The sequence below is a fragment of the Carassius gibelio genome, chromosome A7 (assembly GCF_023724105.1).
Source record: "Carassius gibelio isolate Cgi1373 ecotype wild population from Czech Republic chromosome A7, carGib1.2-hapl.c, whole genome shotgun sequence".
Classification (NCBI taxonomy): domain Eukaryota; kingdom Metazoa; phylum Chordata; class Actinopteri; order Cypriniformes; family Cyprinidae; genus Carassius; species Carassius gibelio.
Window position 1 is genome coordinate 21,668,020 of NC_068377.1, and position 13,998 is coordinate 21,682,017.

The 13,998-nt window shown below is 40.6% G+C and overlaps 1 protein-coding gene across 6 annotated transcripts in view; it reads left to right on the forward strand.

Moving 5' to 3' along the window:
• Window positions 1-13,998, forward strand: part of LOC128016830 (CUGBP Elav-like family member 1) — a 33,671-nt gene that overhangs the window by 12,857 nt on the left and 6,816 nt on the right. For 2 of the 6 annotated variants that reach the window (XM_052601660.1, XM_052601655.1), the window contains exons 3-13: window positions 545-667; window positions 4,545-4,732; window positions 4,990-5,072; window positions 5,367-5,415; window positions 5,895-6,029; window positions 6,524-6,603; window positions 7,057-7,218; window positions 11,092-11,161; window positions 11,357-11,527; window positions 13,092-13,208; window positions 13,629-13,817. In XM_052601660.1, the coding sequence (XP_052457620.1) occupies window positions 564-667; window positions 4,545-4,732; window positions 4,990-5,072; window positions 5,367-5,415; window positions 5,895-6,029; window positions 6,524-6,603; window positions 7,057-7,218; window positions 11,092-11,161; window positions 11,357-11,527; window positions 13,092-13,208; window positions 13,629-13,817 (1,348 nt within the window). In that variant the 5' untranslated portion in view covers window positions 545-563. The remainder of the gene's footprint in view (window positions 1-544; window positions 668-4,544; window positions 4,733-4,989; window positions 5,073-5,366; window positions 5,416-5,894; window positions 6,030-6,523; window positions 6,604-7,056; window positions 7,219-11,091; window positions 11,162-11,356; window positions 11,528-13,091; window positions 13,209-13,628; window positions 13,818-13,998) is intronic. The other 4 variants (XM_052601657.1, XM_052601656.1, XM_052601658.1 and 1 more) reach the window with 4 other exon arrangements.

Here is a 13,998-nt window from a genome sequence, read left to right on the forward strand (position 1 = left end):
CTGTATCAATTATAGTTTCTTTGTCCACAGATCTGATATGTGAAGTTTTTTTTTCTCTATACAGTGGGTATGTAAGACTTTATATTTTACAGAGTAAGAGTATTTGACAGCATTTTGCAACCGTGAAACACCCTCTGTTGACTAACTCTCTTTGTTAAAAGTAAACTGGTATGTATACTTTGGGCTTAACCTAAATAAAACAATGTTTAACGAGCTTCTAGCTGTTTGAATATCTAGACGAGTTTTTTTGATTTCTTTTCGATATAAGAAATATTTGCATTTGAGCCTCAACAAACTGATTTCCTCCAGTGTAACTAAGAACAGCTTCTTCTCAGATAATAGTCTGTCGTTCACATGATTATGTTCGGATCATCCAGGAAGTGCCGTCTTATTCTCCTACATACGTGTTTTCTGTGTGCATGCAGTTTTGTGACATGCAGTTTGCATGCTATCTATTCTGTCTTGTTGTTTTTCCCTTTCCAGTATGTGTTTACCTGTGTGTGTCTGATGTGTGTGTCCTGTAATGTTTGGTGTGTTTCTGTAGCGTTTGACAAAAGCACTGGATGGATAGCCTCGACGCTGAAGCCCTGTACCTGACCACAGCGCAGCACGGGCAACCTCAATGCGAGCTTTCCCTTCCTGCTGTGGAAGTACCTGCCCTTGGCGGGTAAGAACACATACACTTCATGTCTTTTCACCCCAGGGGTGTGAGGATAACCTCCTTCTGCAAGTTTACCCTGCGTGAGAAACCAATCTTTCAAGCAGCTTCTTTTTGAAGCTGGAATGAGAATAAAAAAAAAAAATAGCTCTTCATTTTTTCATTTCTCCTTTTTCTAAATAGTAACCATGCCCATAGCCCACCAGATGTCACTGCATGGCTAGCAATGATGTCATGGCCTGTTTGAATGTCTGACAAACCATTGAAAACGTAATAAAATATTATATTCTGATTAATCGCTGCTACATTAGTTTCTCTTTTCGAAGTGTGTTCTTTAATATATTGCTGTATATATGATTTATATGCATTACCTTCGGAATGAATCAGCAAATTGGATATGTTTATTTAGCGATTACTGAATGTGTTGTTAGAATGCTATTTGTTATGTTGTTACATATAATGGTGTTTTTGTGCTAAACAAAGCCAAATAGTGGACCTCAGCCTGTCTGTGGCTTGTTTTGTTTGTCGCCTTTGACTGCAAGCTTATAACACGACCCATGTCGCATGACCCTAAGCAGCTTTTTCCTCCCTCCCTTCCGTCACCCCTCTATGCTGGAATAGTGTGCTGTTCATGGCCCGCTGCTGGGACCTGATTGTGTCCTGGCGGTGCTTCAGCTCAGGGATTACCAGAGAGCTGGCCGTCCCCATTCATTCCTGCCGCTCACTCACGCTTATCAGCATCGATCTGACACTTTATTTATCTGACACTGCACTCAGTTCTGCTTTGCTAAGAGAAAAACTCACAAAAAAGTCCCCCTCCATCAGCACTTTCCTTTGTGGGAGCAGGGGTGCAGCTTTTAGTGGCCTGTTGGGCCCATCCTAATCCTCAGTCCCAGCCCAGTGACCAGAGCTACGGCCTGTGTTTGTCATCCAGCACAGTCCCGAGCCTCATCGTTGTCTCTCTTTGCTCCATGCCGATCTGAGTTTTGTGGGGTCTGATCAGCCTCAATGACCCAGCTGTGTCCATGTCACTTACGACTGAACCTTGAGAGAGACGTACTTGACGGATAGTCACTGTGGCTGTTTTAGTGTTTAAAGTGTGAGAAAGTCTGCTCTTGTGGATTCCGTCAGCGTTCATTTGAGACTTACTGACTTGTGAAGTGCAGAAGAAAATGGCTTCCTTTAAACTGGATTTTCTGCCGGAGATGATGGTGGATCATTGCAGTTTGAGTTCCAACTCCGTGTGAGTACAGACTTGACTTTAGCTTGGTGTAATTTGATTTGGGTTATGCACTAATACCTTAAATTCTCACTGTGTTAAGGTGGAATATTCTGAATTTTTTAATTGTATTCATCTATGTGGTTTGTTAAATCTTGAGTGATTAACTGGGTTAATTGCTTTTTATTCAGAGCTGAGAGTCCAGTGATTGTAAAAGGAGGTGAAAGCTAATGCCCATTAGAGGCCTGAAGTGACAATACTACAGGATGAGAATGACATTTAGACGTTGTACTGCTGCATATACAAATGGAAGTGTCTTTTCTTAAAATGTGAAGAGTAGAATGGTTTAAATGATTTAAGTGTTGTAAATGCTTTTTTTGGTGTGGTCTTAGAAATATTTCTCACTTTTTTTTTTTTCTTTTTTACAATTTAGAAAAGGTGAATCCCTAGTTTTCATTTGTTGCTTGACGATTTTGAGTGGCTGTCCCCTGTCTGTTATTATTATATATTATTTATAGGTTTACATATGAAATGTAAGCATTAATTCTTGGCCATTTCACAATAATGTGTTCCAGTGTTTTGTTCTATTAAAGCCTTAAGCGTTGTTTGTGTGAGGTTTCACAACCTCAAAGGGAACAATTTAACCAGGAACGAACGGGGCAGGAAACTGCTGACTCTGCCATGGCAAATTGTCTTCTATGTTCTGTTTATATGTTGATTATTGTGCAAGGAATGCAGAAAACAGTTAATTGTTGCCATTAAATAGGCTTCATATTGAAGGCAGCGTTCATATGGTATTCATGTTAATTTGCAGCAATGGGAAAGATGTCTCATCTCCTAGATGTTAGATGCTCTTCCATTCTGTTTCCAGTGTGCTGCAAAATTGTGTCTGATGTGTAATGGCTTCTTCACTGTAGTCAGTAACTGGTCAGTTCACAAGAAAAATCCTTTCCAATCCTAAAATGGTTTTGTCCCAATGAACACCCAATGATCCTTTGGCTCCTGATTGAATGATCTTCTGGAGAATCTGTGTTATCTGCTTGTCTGAACAAGTTCTGGTTGCTGGAAAATCGACAGAGTAGAAGGATTTATTAGCTCTGCTGTCCTCGCATCGATAAACACCATTAATCTGGCTTTTAGCTGCTGGCTAATGCTGCTCTTTGTCAGCAGCACAATGCTGTGTTTATCTTAAAGTGGTCTGTCACTCCACTGATCAGCAGCTGCTAAAGAGAGTGAGGAAGCAGTGCTTCAGGCCTGTCAGTGACGGCCATCACTGCTCGCCCTCACACTCCACTGTCAAGCATATATATATACACACACACACATATATTATATATATACACACATATTATATATTCACATTATATATATATATATATATGTGTGTGTGTGTGTGTGTGTGTGTGTGTAATTTTCATCAGTCTCTTTATTCTAATTGTTTTGGTTTATTGATTGAAGTTGATTTTAAATTCTCCCCATCTATTTTCTAAATGCATTATAGATCATATTGTGATATATATTTTTTTCTCTTCTTCATAATCCATTACAGTTGTGTTGTTACTCAGTTGTGTGACATAATACAGAAGAAAAAGATCTGTTGTTACTTCTGTTTCATCACATCTTTAAATTCAGTTAGTTGTAAACTATTAGTTAATGAACATTTTCAGTTATTTCTCATCACAGAAAATCTTGTTCACGACCTGAGAAACCCATTTCTGACTGTTTATAGATGTTTGAGCATGGATTTCACTCTCCTGTTTTGAGCTTCATATAGTGGCTGAAGAATTGACCATGCATTGAATGCTTTAGCACCTTTTTTTCTTCTAGCTTGCACTGCTAGTTGCCAGTATCCATCTTATTTTTAAGATTAGAGCGGATGAGGTCATTTGTAATTTGAATGTGTGCGGCTTTTGGTGTCATAGGCTTCCAGTTATTTTTAGTTGCTTGAAATGACTCGTTATGCTGCTTGATAATGCAAACTGGTCGAATATTTTAATGTACTGTCATCATTATAAATGCACTTATTTGTAGCACAGGCAGTTTTTTTGTTTACTGCGCTGTTATTTTTCTAATTATTGACCTATGGTGGTTAATGAATCACAAATCTCCCACATTTACAGAAAATGGCTTAGTTCCACATTGCAAAATTGGATCGCACGAGGCAGCGGGAACTTTATTAATTTTTATTTTTTATAAAATACAAATTTTATACTTCTACACAGTCTGTACAACTGTTCTGAAACATTCACTATTTTATTCAGATAAATTGCACCAGCATTTACACAGTTATTTTGTCATGGCAAATAAGATGTACACAGTTGTTGAAATGAATACTTATTTTGCATGACTACTTATTTACTCATCTCATCCTGAGAACAGAAAATGCAGTATCTATTGGCAAAGTTGACCAAGTGGAAATGGTTTTCTGTCAAAGACGAGCGCAGGCTCAAAGACAAACATTATCTGATTCATCAGCCTGAGCAATATACTGTGTCAGTCTAACACTGGTGCTCTGCTAGTAAATGAAGCAAGCTGTTTTAGTCTTTTAGAGATGGCTGCATGCATTTTTCCTTTTGCAATGCATTTAAGACTTCTCAAGTTGACTGGAGACACTGAGGGTTGTGTCCTTAAGACTCGTTAAACAGGTTTTTCTTTTTCTTTTTGTAGAACCAAGAAGATGAATGGGTCTCTGGACCACCCAGACCAGCCTGACATTGATGCTATAAAGATGTTTGTGGGTCAGATCCCTCGGACGTGGTCAGAAGATCAGCTGCGTGAGCTGTTTGAGCCCTATGGTGCAGTTTATGAAATCAATGTTCTTCGGGACAGGAGTCAGAACCCCCCACAGAGTAAAGGTACTTGACGGTCCGTACACTGCAGATTGAGACTGTTCTGTGTCGGTCACTCTCAAGACTTCTACAGACTGTTCCAAAACCTAGTGAGCAGATAGCACACACATATGCAAAGAAATACTTCTTACCTTAGAAACGTGCCAGTGGTTTCTTAAAATGCTACTCACTAGGATTTGGAACCGGGTTCATTAATAACATTGTCTTCATTAGAAATGTTTTCATCTTGGACTTGGTTCACCGGCCTTTTATTGCATTTGCAGGTTGTTGTTTTGTAACATATTACACCCGTAAATCTGCATTAGAAGCACAAAATGCCCTTCACAACATGAAGATTCTTCCAGGGGTGAGAAAAGGATCTATTTTTTCTTTTATTATATCAAGTCAGCCAATAATCCTCTTGTGTGTTGTCAGATGGTCTGGCCTTTACCATTTATTGCTTTTAAAAATGCATACAATCTACACATATTGGCGTGCTTTTATAAAAGCTTTTTCAGTACACCCAGTGGAACTGTTAAAGCTTTTTTTAAACAGCTGATTTCTTATGGTGGCTGAAAAATGTCAGTGTTAAGTCAAATCTCTCTCTCTCTCTCTCTCTCTCTCTCTCTCTCTCTCTCTCTCTCTCTCTGTGTGTGTACAGATGCATCATCCCATACAGATGAAGCCTGCAGACAGTGAGAAAAACAACGGTGAGTAACTTTAATTTACCATAAATTATGACAGTCCCCCATTCATAAAAAGTAATGTTCAAAAGTTTAAGGTCAGATTTTTATTTATTTATTTTGCAGCAAGGATACGATTATGATACAAAGATTTCCAAATCATGGCTTATTTTCAAATATCTGTTTCCGCAAAAAAAAAAAAAAGACAGAAAACCACATATTCGATTGATTTCTGAAGGATCAACTGATACTGAGATCTGGAGTAATGGCTGCAAAAAATTCAGCTTAGTAATCACATGATTAAAGTGCATTTTAATACATATTAAAATAGAAAATATATTTTAACTTGTAGTTCCACAATATTACTGTTTTACTGTATTTATCAAATGCAGCCTTTGTTGAACATTCTTCGACAATATTACAATCTTATTCTTCCACAGTGACTGTCAAACAGCTGCGCAGAGGCTGTGCTGCCATAACATTTTTATTTTTCCCTTGTGTTTCAGCGATAGAAGATAGAAAGCTGTTTATTGGAATGATTTCAAAGAAGTGCAATGAGAATGACATAAGGCTCATGTTTTCTCCATACGGTCAAATTGAGGAGAGCCGCATACTGAGAGGCCCTGACGGACTCAGCCGTGGTGAGCACTCAAACACATTCATAACTTCACTACCACCAGCCAAAGCAGATCACACACACATGATTGGGTATGATAAACACAAATACGTCAATAGAGGCAGTACTCTGAATGTGTTGACTTCAAGTGCATTAAATGAATTTAGCTAATGAACATGTACATTTTCACCACTCACTCTGCTCACTCTCTTTTAAGTTGAGAGGCAGTGTTTTGCGTAACTAATAGTTGCAGAGACACACCCCATCAGAGAAAAATGACTCGATTGACTCCTGTCGGCTCAAATATAAATGCCTTCATTCATCCCAGACTCAACACGGCGGCTGATATCACATGTTATATAACCATTACTGCATGCAACAAATTGAAAATATATGCGTGGTTGATTTAATAATTTGTTTGGTAATTTTATTCTCTTAGTTTCTAGCTGTCATTTACCTGTCATCTATCTGGTGTCCTTTTGTGTTCTGCTTTCATACTTGTAATCTCTGTGTTCACAGGCTGTGCCTTCGTCACATTCACAGCGAGACAGATGGCCCAGTCTGCCATCAAATCCATGCACCAGTCACAGACCATGGAGGTAAACACATGCACTGCATTTGTGCATTTCTGCTTGATATTCCTGTGTCTGAGAAATTATAAATGCCTATGCCTCAGTGCATAGTATACAGCAAAGTGTTTCTATATTTCTTGTATAGACATTGCACTACCATTCAAAAGTAGTATCGGTAAGATTTTTTGTAATATTTTTTGAAAGAAGTCTCATGTTCACCAATGCTGCATTTATTAAGGTGAAAAATACAGTAAAAAAAATTAACATTGTAAGATATTAAAAAACAAAATAATCATACTTGCCACAAACTTTTGAATGGTAGTATATTATGAAAGGCTGAGACGCTGCTATATAAGTCAGAGTATACATATCGGTGAAAACTTGCCGTTTCCTGATCCTTGCCTGTTTTGGCCCCTTTCATTTATTTTTCCTAAATCAAATTCTGTGCTGCATTTCAATTTGTTTGCATGTGTCGTGTAGGGCTGTTCTTCTCCCATCGTGGTGAAGTTTGCCGACACTCAGAAGGATAAAGAACAGAAACGTATCGCCCAGCAGCTGCAGCAACAGATGCAACAGCTCAATGCTGCCTCTATGTGGGGAAACCTTACAGGACTGAACTCACTTGGGCCACAGTACCTTGCAGTGAGTACACAGGCTAGATCCTGTTGCATCTGAGGTCTATGCACATAGAAACCACTCCAATATTGAAGACTACATACCTATGTAAACCGCGTAAAGCACTTGCTTTAAATCATGTTAAGTACATGAGTGCTGGTCTTTGCTCCATCTAGGGCTGTCACAATATTAGAATCTCACTTCAATTGTCATGACCAAAAGAATTCACGGTAACAATATTATTATGTAGGGGTGTAACAATATTCAAACTGAACCAAAAAAACAGGATACACCAACTACGGTACGTACCGTGGTGCTCTCTTGGCCTACCCCGCCCCCTGCCGAGACACTTTAAACACATACAGCCATGATGGTTTTGAATTGCTTGAATCACTTTGTAAAGGAAGGTGCCATTAAGGGCAGTGTGCAGAACAAATCTGTCATATAGGCTATATAAAATGATAATGAGACCACAAATGTAAAAGAAAATGCCGTGTTTTTATGGAAAGAATGCATCCACAGAGCCATGTCTTCATGTCTAGCACAGTCAAGTTCGCTTGACTGTTCAAGCCTTTTGTGGAATTGTAAATTGCAATATTTTGTGTGTATATATTGTTTATCTCATATAAGATGCATTTGGTTGAGTTGCACCACAAAAGCAGCCCAAACAACAGTGCAGAATATTATTACCATGACTGGGACTGTCATATGCATAGTTTATTTGCAGTGTTTTGCTGTGGGATTGCAGGCATTGTGCATAAGTCTACATGCTCCCGGAGGTTTTGCAATTATAAAGCGGGAAATCCAAACAGATTATCAGAGCAGCTCAGTCATTTTAAAACTTTGTCAGAATTTTTTTTACAAACTGAGTGAGTGGTATGGAGTGGTACTGCATCTTATCCCACTTTCTCAAAATGTACAAATGGCCTCACATCCATAATATCCATGTGAAGTTTGCACTGCAAGCGAGCTGCAGGTTGCAATATAAAACTACGGACAGTTGACAGCATTTTCACTTGCAATTTAAGTCATGCCAATTTTAGAATTCAAGCTATTTTAACCGATAAAATACTGGCACACTTTCTGAGAGAAGGTCTTCAGTGTGCACAGCTGCCTCTCAAACAGCTCTCAACAGAGAGTCTATTACATGTATGTAGCCTAAGTAATGTTTTCCAGTGTCTGACTTGCATGGTTTATAGATTATTTAATTAAAATTTTTCTAAGGGAATAGATTTTTTTGGAAACACTTTACAAAGCAACACTTTTCAAAGTCTCATTTGTTAATGCATTAATTAACATGAACTAACAGAGCTATTATTATTATTATATTTATTATTATTATTATTAAATTAAAACTCCCACAGTGATCCGATCTGAACCATGGCTCCAAAACGGTGATATGAACCGAACCGTGTGATTGATATATTGTTACACCCCTATTATTGTGATATCTGTAGTAATTTTGAAAGGAAAAAAATTACGCTTTCAGTCAAATTCATCAAATTTTTTTTTTTAAGCCAGTGGATTGCACTCAAAAGTAGGGAGGTGTAGGTGAAGAGAGTTTTTAACCGTAACTGTACAGAAAAGATGCAGTTATGGATGGAGTGTCCGCTTTCACCTGTCATTCCTCCATCATGATTTTGTACAGCGTCAGTAGCTTTTTTACTTTTTTTAGCTTTTTTTTTTATGATGTTAAAACCAGTATGCAACACCGCCACCTTCTACGTTAGAGTATCAATCAGATACTGGCACTGGATTATATACAAGATTATCATGAAGTGTAGTATTAGCGTGATATCAGTATTTTTAAATACCACTGTTATCTTTAATACAACTATATTGCAACACCCCTAGCTCCATCTAAAATGTAGTTTGCTTTATCCAGACTGTAATGAATTATTACTTGCATCTGTAGGGATTACATTAGATTCCATTAGAGACTTTTAATCAGTCTAATTCGCCTTTAAAATGTTGCTGTGATTTTCTGCTTTGTTTGAGCACATGGGCTACAGATCTGTGTTTGGCTATTATTTAGCTGCATAATTTGGCTTCTCAAAATCCTTCTTGATTGTTTATGATTGGTCACTCCTAAAACTGTAGTTGCTGTTTTTCCTCATGTGGGTCAGCATAGATGTGTTGCCCTGTTTGAATGTGTTAGTGCTGCTCCATGGGTTTGCTGTGAAAGCTACTTCTATCTTCCTCTTCCCTTCAAATTCTTCTTAGTCCCCTTCTAATTTTTTTATACTCCTTCGATGTCCACATTTCACTACTCTTTGTCTCTGTCTCCACGTGTGCTCCTGCTTGTTTTAATTTTGCCTTGTTGCCTTGTCCTCTCCATCTCTCTCCTCTCCTCTCTACTCCTCTCCTCTCCTCCTCTATCTTCTCCTCACCCCTCCTCTCTCCTTCTCTTCTCTCCTCTCCTCTCCTCCTATCTCCTCTCTCCTCCTCTCCTCTCCTCTCCTCACCCCTCCTCTCTCCTCTCCTCTTGTCTCTCCTCTCCTCTCCTCACCCCTCTCCTCTTCTATCTCCTCCTCCTCTCCTCTCTCCTCCCCTCCTCTCTCCTCTCCTCACCCCTCCTCCTCTCACCTCTCCTTCTCTCACATCTCCTTCTCTCCTCTCCTATCCACCTATCTCCTCCTCTCTCCTCTCCTGTTCTCTCTCCTCCTCCTCCTCTATTCTCTCCTCCTCTCCTCTTCTCTGTCCTCTTCCTCCTCTCCTCACCCCTCCTCTCTCCTCTCCTCTTCTCTCTCCTCCTCCTCTCCTCACCCCTCCTCCTCTCACCTCTCCTTCTCTCACATCTCCTTCTCTCCTCTCCTATCCACCTATCTCCTCCTCTCTCCTCTCCTGTTCTCTCTCCTCCTCCTCCTCTATTCTCTCCTCCTCTCCTCTTCTCTGTCCTCTTCCTCCTCTCCTCACCCCTCCTCTCTCCTCTCCTCTTCTCTCTCCTCCTCCTCTCCTCACCCCTCCTCCTCTCACCTCTCCTTCTCTCACATCTCCTTCTCTCCTCTCCTATCCACCTATCTCCTCCTCTCTCCTCTCCTGTTCTCTCTCCTCCTCCTCCTCTATTCTCTCCTCCTCTCCTCTTCTCTGTCCTCTTCCTCCTCTCCTCACCCCTCCTCTCTCCTCTCCTCTTCTCTCTCCTCCTCCTCTCCTCACCCCTCCTCCTCTCACCTCTCCTTCTCTCACATCTCCTTCTCTCCTCTCCTATCCACCTATCTCCTCCTCTCTCCTCTCCTGTTCTCTCTCCTCCTCCTCCTCTATTCTCTCCTCCTCTCCTCTTCTCTGTCCTCTTCCTCCTCTCCTCACCCCTCCTCTCTCCTCTCCTCTTCTCTCTCCTCCTCCTCTCCTCACCCCTCCTCTCTCCTCTCCTACTCTCCTCACCCCTCCTCTCCTCTTCTTCTCACCCCTCCTCTTATCACCTCTCCTCTCCTCCTCTCCTCACCCCTCCTCTTTCCTCCTCTCCTCATCACCCCTCCTCTCCTCTCCACATCTCTTCTCTCCCCTCATTTTTCCTCTCCTCCTTTCTCCTCTCCTCTCCTCTCTCCTCCTCTCTCCTCACCTCTCCTCATCACCCCTCCTCTCCACCTCTCTCCTCTCCCCTCATTTCTCCTCTCCTCCTTTCTCCTCTCCTCTTTCCTCCTTTCCTCTTTCCTCCTTTCCTCTCCTCTCTCCTCCTCTTTCCCCCTTCTCCTCTCCTCCTTTCTCCTCCTCTCTCCTCCCCTCCTTTCCTCCGTCCCTTCTCCTCTCCTCTCTCCTCCTCTTCTCCTCTTTCCCCCATCTCCTCCCCTCCCTTCTCCTCTCCTCCTCTTTCCCCCATCTCCTCTCTCCTCTTCTCCTCTCTCCATCACAGTCCTGGATGCAGTCCTGACTCTCTGTTCTCTGTTTTGATGTAATGTCTAGCTTTATTTGCAGCTTCTACAACAGTCTGCATCCTCTGGAAATGCGCTCAACAATCTCCATCCAATGTCAGGTGAGAGTTTGGTGTGCTCTGCTCTACTCAGACCAGTTAGAGAGAATGGCGGCTGTAAGTTAGCCACTTTTAAACCTCCATTATATCGCATGCCCATAAAATCGGTTGAGACTGCCTGGAGGTTGTGGGTGTGAATGTTGCCATGACGTGTAGTGTTGTGCAGTATTGATATGGAAGGTCTGCTATCTGCGGCAGGTCTGAATGCCATGCAGAATCTGGCTGCATTAGCGGCAGCAGCGAGTGCTACACAGGCCACTCCCACAGGTAGCAGTGCTCTGACCACCTCCAGCTCCCCACTCAGCGTCCTCACCAGCTCAGGTATGCCCTCCGGACAGCCTGCTCAATCTGCCTGGGACGCCTACAAGGGTTGGTCCCACTTTTTAATCTCCTCCTCTCCTTAACTTTGTTTCTTATCAGCCTGTTAAATATAATTGCTGTTTGTAAGGTTTTGGGTCGATAGTAAATGTCACTTTACAATAAAGGACAAACACATTAGATATTATGAATTAACAATTAAGAATTTCTTAACCTTTTTTTTAATTAAATATAATTTATTAAAGCTACAAAATTAAAGAATTGACATTTATTATTTAAATAGTGAGGTAGTAAGAAAGAAGTTCAGAGGCCATATTCATTAAACATTAAGACAAAGGGGTCATTTACATGACATTTTCAGCCAAAAACTGGAAACTTGTGTTTTGCTTGTTTGTTTACACGACAGCATATTTTTGAAAACGGTTTTCAAAGTGGACGATTTTGAAAACGCCACCATTATCGTTACCATGTAAACACCCAAAATGTGAATCTTTTGTGATGTTATGCGCGTGCATAGTACATGTTAGCTATGTAGACATGCGCATTATGTGTCGATTAAAAGGCATACATAATACAGGCTTTTTGGCAGTTTTTGCGGATGTTTAAACGCAAATCGTTTTGAAAACGTTGTCGTGTATACATGAAATTTTTTTTAAAACGCAAGGGAAAAACTTTTCAATTTTTTGCTACAAATAGTTAAGAGAATTTTTTTTCCAAAAAATGTTTCTTGTGTGGTGTTTTGGTGTGGTTAGTGTAGTGTACCACGAGGCAGAAGCCATCAGTGCCAAAAAGGGCCAAAGTTACATAGTGTAGCTTTTATTAATTTAATGTTAATTCACAATACTTGAACTAATTTTAGTTTATGCTTTATTAAAGATATAGTGGCATATGTAGGAATTAAAATTAATAAATGCTATATATGTGTTCAATGTTAGTTCATGACAGTTGATGTTAAAGGGACAGTTCACCGAAAAATTTTAATTACCCCACGATTTACTCACCCTCAATCCATTCTAGGTGTATATGACGTTCTTCTTTCAGACACATACAATTGGAGTTATGTTAAAAATGTCCTCACTCTTCCAAGCTTTAGAATGGCATTGAATTGTGGTTGAGATTTTGAAGCCCAAAAAAGTTCATCCATCCATCATAAAAAGTGCTCCACACAGCTCTGGGTGGTTAATAAATGCCTTCTGAAGTGATGTTAGTGTAAGAAAAATATCCATATTTAAAACTTTATGAACTGTAATCTCTCGTACACATGTTCACTAGAAAGTGATGTTCCAGCATAGGATAAAGGCATAGCATACATTTTTGGTGAACTGTCCCTTAAACGAATTGAACCTTGTAGTAAAAAAAAAAAAAAGTTGCCAGTTACACCAAACCGTAACAACTGAGTAACGATTTTTTTTTTTCGACTCTTGACAATTCCCATCAGTTGCTTCAAAGAGCTGTCTTTTGTGATTTTATCACTGACATTGCTGTCTGCTGTTTCTCCTCAGTCGCGTTTGCTTTACATTTCTGTGTAAAGAGAGCATGTGAAACCTGAATTGGTAAGATGTGTGATGGCTTAGTAATGTCAGAGCCTGGTTGTTGTTTTCTCTCCTCTGCACAGCGGGTTCCTCTCCCACCTCCAGTTCTAGTTCTTCTGTGAACCCCATGGCGTCTTTAGGTGCTCTTCAGTCTCTTGCTGCGGGCGCTGGAGCAGGTCTCAACATGAGCTCCCTAGCAAGTAAGAAAGCAAGCTTTTTATTTTGGAATTTGTATGAGGTCAGATGGTTTTTAAAGATCCTGTTTACACCTGTTATTGAAATCCATCTCTGGTGATATGATCACAAGTGGTCAGCTGAGTCAAGTTTTTGCATTACAGTACCCAGTATGATGTGATCGTATGTGTTTTGCGATACTTCTGAATGCACATTTTGGACCACATTCATTCACACCATTGTTTAGCACTGACCACATGTGACCAATGACCAATGGATGTTAAATGGGATCTATGTGCCATTCCTTGATTGTTTTTTTAACTTTCTTTGCCTCGTTTCTGTTTCTGCTGTGTCTCCGTCTGTGAATGTGGTTTGTATCTATCAGTGGTTTTATGTGTCCTCCCCCGTGTGTGTCTGAATGCTGAGCTGTGTTTCTGTGTGCGCAGGTATGGCTGCTCTGAATGGTGGTCTGGGCAACGGGGGTCTCTCGAACGGCTCAGGGAGTGCTATGGAGGCTCTGACGCAGGCAGCCTATTCTGGGATCCAGCAATATGCCGCTGCCGCTCTGCCCAGCCTCTACAGTCAGAGTTTACTGTCCCAGCAGAACGTTAGTGCCGCTGGCAGCCAGAGGGAAGGTGAGTCTAATCAGCTTTGAGCAGCTTTATTGATTTGGGCATTGCCAGCCTCTGTGTAAGATAAAACTGCTAGTTTATGCCAGTAGGGTCAGCTCTTAGGGCATGTGTTGGCCCATGATGTTTTTCAGTGTGTGTGTGTGTAGACTTGGCTCTTATGATCACTATCTTAAGGATTCATTCT